General features: G+C 35.0%; 1 protein-coding gene across 1 annotated transcript in view; it reads right to left on the bottom strand.

Moving 5' to 3' along the window:
- LOC113235922 overlaps positions 1-7,157 on the bottom strand; it is a 329,572-nt gene extending 322,415 nt beyond the window's left edge. The window contains exon 1 of the mRNA XM_026471844.1: positions 6,923-7,157. Coding sequence (XP_026327629.1) covers positions 6,923-7,157 — 235 coding nt within the window. The remainder of the gene's footprint in view (positions 1-6,922) is intronic.
- Between the last annotated feature and the right edge of the window lie 235 nt (positions 7,158-7,392).

Below are 7,392 nucleotides of genomic sequence, written 5' to 3' on the forward strand. Positions count from 1 at the left end.
TATTTGTTGTGATCAATAAATGATTCAAGCATGATTTTTCTGTACGGTAATATAAATAATATATACAATATATAAAATGTTAGGTATTAAATATGTAGACAGGTGGGGTAAGAGGAACATATTTTGTTTTTAGTGAAAGGTTTTGTGCTCCAGGAAGAACAGATAAAGTCTTATAAGAATTTTGAGGTATACTAAACTTGCCTTTGTTTCTCCAGCTTTACATGTTTTAACAATCATTGCGCGAAAGTGAAAAACTGATCAAACGTTTTTCTTCCCTCAAAAGATAGGGTAAGCGGAACAATCATAGTATTATGTATATTATATATATAGCTACAAGTTCTTACTCACTTATAGAAATAGAACGCATACTTCCCGATAATGATGGGAAAAAGATGTTGATACCGTTGTACGCGAATAGGTAATAGTAGTACAGGGTAATAGTGGTCAACTGCCTGTGTCAAAAAAAAAAATTCAAGATGACGAATTCAAAATGGCGGCAGAAAAAAACTTGCTTCGATCCGGCTAAAAATTGGCACGTGGACACCACTAGGTGTGCCGGATAAAAATTTGTAGTCAAAATTGGTTTATCGCCGTTTTAAAATATGACCGCCGTACAAGCAGTAAGACACTCTCCCCGATGTAGTGGAATTGAGATACGTAAAGCGTTGCTGTATCTTGACCGTTTCTTGGTTACATTCTTTTTTCTTGGAAGCTATACCAAAGAGAAGTATTTGGGGAAAAAAATACCAGACAACCACACCAAATTTCTTTTCTCAAATTAGGGAATATCCTGTACTATGAATACCAAAATATATGTTTGAGTGTTCAAGATTTCACAGCTGACAAATTTGTTTTTTCCGTTTTTAGAGTTTAGCATCGTAGCGACATCTCTTTAAAATCGCCTAGACTAATTTGTTTGTCTGTTTTATCAACTGAGAGACTAGGTATTATGGTAAACTCTTTAGATTATTAGTTAAAACTTCAATACCCTAATGTAAAATATTTAATATAATACACAGACAATTCCGTTTATTCATAATATAAAACCAATTTACAAGACAAAGACACAATGATAGTAAGTTAAATAGATTTTTATAACCGAACACTCCATTATATTACGGTTCAAGACACATTACAGGGAGCATTAAATCTTGTCGACACAAAGTTATGACTTTAATAAGCTCTAAATGGAGAGAGGCACGCAAAACGTGCAACCACGTGGGGAAAATCACACATACCATCCCTGAAATGCGGTCACACAACTATTTGCAACATAATGTTTCTAAAAATACCACACAATACTTACCTACAACATTGACCAAAAGAATTGAAAACTACTCACAGAACATAAATTTCGAATGGCATTGGTTATTAGAAAAATAGACATAGTATTCGATAGGTTACCGCAGTTGACACCACGCAAAGTTAATAATTTATGCTTCGTGTCTTTGTCTACGTTTATGTAAATAATCTGTGTTTTACATAGGAAATGAAATATATACAAATCCCATATATTTGTTTTTCAAACAAATCAACGTTTCGGAACCTTAAATTAGATTTATTACACCTTGGGATATAAATCTAAAAAAATAGTTGCATTTGTGTAACAATCGCAAAAACCTAAGAACTCGAATCCTTGTTTCAATTTTGTTATGTTATGTTTTGTTTGCGTATTTGTTTTGTAATTATTTACTTATTTGTGTTGTAATTCTGCCGCCAAGTAGTAATGTGAGCATAACTGCGTTCCGATTTTAAACTTTTTTAAACTGGCTCTGTGGCCGAAAATTCGGCCATGCCGGACTGCCATGCAGAGGTCCTGGGTTCGATTCCCAGGCCGGGAGAAATATGTGTATGGCCTACATTTGTTTCTCCCGTGAATTTGGGTGTAATTTGTGGTTGTCTATGTGTCTGTCCATGGCACCCGCGACACAGGGTTTCCCTAGTGCGGGGCTATGTTGAGTGTGTGCGTTATTATTATTATTATTTTAAAGGGTAACGATGCTGATGAAATTATAGGCATATGGGATTGTTAACTTATGTGTCAGGATGACAGGCGCTGCGGCAAATCTTTGCGATTTAAATTTTAACTTTAGAAACCTTAGAGGGTGGAAAAAAAATAGAGCTGGCCTAACTGAATGAACGTGCATTTCTAAACAAAAATTGAACGCTACAAATGGGGGATTTCTTTAGTGCTGTACCATAATCTATCGATAAGTCATTATCGACATGCAAATGTATGGCTTGAATGTTGAAACTGTTTTTTTTTTATTCTTTGGTTTACTGTAATCAAAGTGTGATTAAAACGTTTAATTAAAGTAGATCAATATTCCATTGGGGAATATCTTGTTCCATTTCTGCGAATAATTGATCCTGATTATTCGCAGAAATAGAACAAGATGACATTTTGTTAATTTATATGTACATACTTTCTTTGTTTTATGTTAATTGTGACAATTTTTTTAATTGCGTTGAAAATCCAGTATGCATTTCGCCTGGCCAAGCGCCTTTGATTTGTGATAAGCGTCAAATGAGCTCTATACACATTGGACCTCGCGATCACTCGGTCAGCTAGGCGAGTGACATCGAACGATGGCAAGGCAAGGCAAATAGGCTACCTAAACGTTGGTATTGGCCTTCACCCGGCAACGTTGAATAAACATGTCATTGTATTGCTGGCTTTAAAAAATAGTCATTTTTATTATTAGAGTTGTAGTGGGAAAAAACCGAAAATGTGTGGATAATTTTGTTTTCAGGAACTGAGAATGCCTAATAAATGAGTCTTGTTGAACATAAATTAAATATAAACTTATTAACCAATGAACCTAATGATGGATTTTTTTTAATATAATAATAACGCACACACTCAACATAGCCCCGCACTAGGGAAACCCTGTGTCGCAGTTGCCATGGATACACATATAGACAACCACAAATTACACCCAAACTCACGAGGGAAATAAATGTAGGCCATTCAAATATTTCTCCCGACCCGGGAATCAAATCTAAGATCTCTTGCATGGCAATCCGGTATGATAACCGTTCAGCCGCGGAGGCAGTTAAATTGCATTATCATGGAATCTAGTTACATTCAAAGTTCTGTTAAAATTTGACTTTTCAAAATGAAACGAAAAATGTAGAAGGTTTTCGATCCAATGTTTATATTCGGCAGTCCTATGATTCCCAATAATTATTTTTTTCTTTCTTCATTTGTAGGTAAACTTGAAATAGTAAAAATAATAATAATAAAATAAACCTCGTAGTCATTGCCTTACAATTATATGCACGTCGAGTGCGCGCTAAAAAGTGTCCGAACTTATAGGGCGTTAAAATCGTATACAGAGCGTCATTCACGCTTTAGTCTTCGTTTGTTCGACTGACAGCGAAGCAAGCAAAATTAGACAGTACTGCGATGACATTACAATTTAAATTCAACATTTTAGCTTTTCCATATTCCTTTACATGTCACTACGCTTAAATAGGTTGACTTGGGACTTTTTTTCGTGGTTTCTGTATTAGACCCGTCGTCCATTTATTTGTAAGTCAATGCTCGTAGTGAATTGTTTTAATAACAGAATATCGATAATATGTACGCTTACAAGAACAACAATATCAGAAAACAAGCATTGACAACAATCATCAACATTTACAAACAAGTAGGCAATCTGAAGTAACCAAAGCAAAAATTGGCAATGCCAATAGTGTTCACACGTTTGTTCGTGCGCATATGAAATGTATGCTGATTTTTTAACGCAATTCAAAAGAAATGCCACAATTAACACAAAACAAAGAAAGTAGATACAAATTAACAAAATGTCATCTTGTTCTATTTCTGCGAATAATCAGCATCGATTATTCGCAGAAATAGGACAAGATATTTCCAAATGGAATATTGATCTACGTTAATTAAACGTTTTAATCATACTTTGGTTACGGTAAAGCAAAGTAACAAAAAAAAACAGTTTCAACATTCAAGCCATATTTTTGCATGTCGATAATGACTTATCAATAGATTATGGTACAACATTAAAGAAATCCGCCATTTGTAGCATTTAATTTTTGTTTAGATCTGCACGTTCATTCTGTAGTTAGGACAGCTCCTTTCCTTTATTTTTTTCCTTCCTCAAAGTATTTAAAGCTCTAAGTGACACTGCAACTGTCATCCAGACGCACGACTTGTTCGACCCGTCACTTGATATCATAAAAAAAATATACATTTACTTTTATATCTCTCTCTGTTTTGTTTATTTTTTCGGGTGTCATTTGTGATAATCAAATAAATGTATTTTCGTTCTTTGTTTTTCTTTCTGTTGTAGAGTCCAATGGTTCTAACAGTAAGTAATCACATGAGCTGTACTAGTGCAAAATAACAGACGGAATGCAAAGCAGTTTGGACACAACTGAAATTACTTCACATAAACTGATTGCACATGGCGAATGCTAGCTCATGTGAGGCCAGCGTAAACTCAGCGTGAAGCCGCTCCCACATTCAAACTGCTTATTGTATACATTATCCATGTGGTATTTTACAGTTGCAAAGCTGTCTAAATTCAGCTGGTGTGACTACAACCCTTGTTGGATACTTTATATTTTAGGCCATACCCACCTACCTATTATACAAAGTTATCATTAACAGTGATATCGAGTTCTTAGGTTTTCGCGATAAACAAACCAACAAAGGTTTGTTTGAAAAACAAATATACGCGATTTAAATCCGGAAAAATAGTTTGATTTCCTATGATTAACAGTGATTTTTTTTTTCTTTTTTATAACATCAAGTGGCGGGACGAACAAGTCGTGCGCCTGATGGTAAGCTACATGCCTGTGCCTAACAGTTATAATGCCACTCAGAGCTTTAAATTGTAAAGATCTGAGGGGCACTACCACTGCGCTCGTCACCCTGAGACATAAGTTGACAAGTCCCAATAATTTCACCAGCACCCTTCAAAGCCGGAACACAGTAATGCTGAGATTACTGGTTGGCGGCAGAAATAGGTAAGGTGGCAGTACTACCATAGACGAACTCTTTCACAACGAGCTCTACTGCTACTAAATTATAATTTCAAGCATTACCTTTTGAAAATGACATTTTTTCAGTAGAGATTTAAACAATAACAATAAGTACAGTAGAAGTGGTTAGTTAGCGTGTGACGCGAGCCAAATATAGGTCTCGAAAGACCTATCTGAGCTCAGTCCGCCATTTTCGCTTTGTATGGTACGGTTGTGTCATTCTTTCGTGCAAATTCTCTAAAATCCTAGAAAATTGCCTAATTGTGCTGTTTTGGAATGCAAAAGTGATAGCCGCACCAAAGATATTTATTACCTGTGATGGTATTTCATATCATCGGAAAGTCTTATTTTAATAAAATTTTAATTTTCTGTTTATCGAAATAATCTGTTTGTTACAAAAAACGAAATTAAAGCTAATACATTTTGAGTCAACCGTGACCATGGGACCTGTAAAGGACCCGAAAAGTCGGTTTGTTTGAAAAAACAAATATACGCGATTCAAATCCGAAACATAGTTTCATTTCCTTGTTATTTCTTATTAAATTTGAAGCTACGACCAATCAATATCAAGATCTTGTAGTGTTTCAAATTAAGAATGAGCAAGTTTTGGGACATCGGTTCTGACAGTAATCGAGGCTTAAGGCACTTCAATTTTTTTTTCTTCCGTGGACTTAAACAATCTACGTACGTAATTAGTCGATAACTTTTTTATACTTAAAAAGGAGAGTTATAAAATTTAATATATACGTAATTTGTTTCATATAGTTTGTATTATTTTTGCGAATTTCATGTAATAAAAACACTTTTGGCATATAATCACATGTGAGTCTGTTACACCACTCAGTTGAATTTTATGTTAAAGGGCAATATTAATAATCTGTGTTATTAATACTTCTCCCTTCAAACAAGGATTATCCACCCCCTATCGGCGTCGTCAGGTAGTAAGTACGCTGTTATCCAAGTCACTGTTTGTTTAGGACGCGAAAAAACGTCGCTTCTTTAATTTCGCTTGGAATAACAAATTATCAAGGTTCACCTGTTTTCTTTATTTTTTATTTTGGTTAGAGGTAAAAGAAAAGTATATTTTCTTTAAACTTACATTGCAAGTAAGTTACTGTTAACTAAAGTCATGTAGGTTACAATACATGTCTAAACAAACATAAGTATGGGTGTGTTTATTTTTTAAAACATTCGTTATTTAGTTTTATTTTATAAAAGTTTTGCATAAAAATATAGTATTTTATAATAAGTGTTATGTAAATAAATAGTCTCCATATCCGTAGTCTCTACTATTTTTAACTGATTTAAAAAAAAAGGAGGAGGTTATACTTTCGGCTGTATGTATGTTTTCAGATATCTTCGTCAATTGTGTACCGATTTTGAGAATTCCTTTTTGTTTAAAAGGGTGCACTGTCGTGGTGATCCCATTGTCACCAAGTCGAAATCTGATGAGGGAATCCCATGAAAATCGAAGGAAATCCTCAAATGTCACAGGCATGTCCGTGTATGCACCAATTTGTCCTTCAATTGCAAACCGATTTTGAAAATTCTTCTTTGTTTGACAGGGTATACTCTCGAGGTGGTCCCTGATGCTGTTCAAGGTTTCTTTCGGCTACCACAAATTACTAATTATTTTCCACAAATAAAAGTCGACTTTTCACTTGACACAATACGTGTAATCAACAAATCACCTGATGGCGATCCATAACAGCCAGAAAAGACAATATAAAATATACAAAGGAATCGGTAACAGCCCCATTATCACCAAGAAGTCAAAATCTGATGAGAAGACCCCATGGAAATCGAAAAAAACCGATAAGCAAACTTTTCAGGTCGGTTTTTTTCAATGAAAAAGTTATAATTGTCTACAACACAATGTAAAGAAAGAAGGATATAAATTACGTAAAGTTCATACCTGTAATGGCCCAAAGTTCCTTCAAGCACTCCTCCCTCGAACGTTGTATCGCTGATTTTTTCTGCACCTCAGCCCCTGATTCCAAATACTCGAACAGAAGTGCACCAAGCAAAACATAGATCACCACAAGCACCACCAGTCCGAGCTGAGAACATGCGGCGCGGACGCATCCTCCCACTGCCCTTCGCAGAAACCCTGGGCGTTCTCGCTCGTCCAATGAGTCTTCTGAAGACATTTCGGTTTTTAAATTTGAACTTCTACATTTAAAATTCTCATCCCGATTGGCACTTGTTTATTTGGTTAACCTCCTTGGTAGCAATGCTCTTATATGAAGTGTTCTACATTATACTTTCTAAAGTCGTATTTTGCTGCAACAAAAGAAAAACTTTTTTAAAGCCTAGTTTTCACAGTGAAATCGAGAAAGTTAAATATGTGTCATTGTTGTTATTACGAGCTACAAATAATAACAA

This window comes from Hyposmocoma kahamanoa, unplaced genomic scaffold (genome assembly GCF_003589595.1).
Source record: "Hyposmocoma kahamanoa isolate Upper Pololo Valley unplaced genomic scaffold, ASM358959v1 88, whole genome shotgun sequence".
In the NCBI taxonomy this organism is placed as follows: Eukaryota; Metazoa; Arthropoda; class Insecta; order Lepidoptera; family Cosmopterigidae; genus Hyposmocoma; species Hyposmocoma kahamanoa.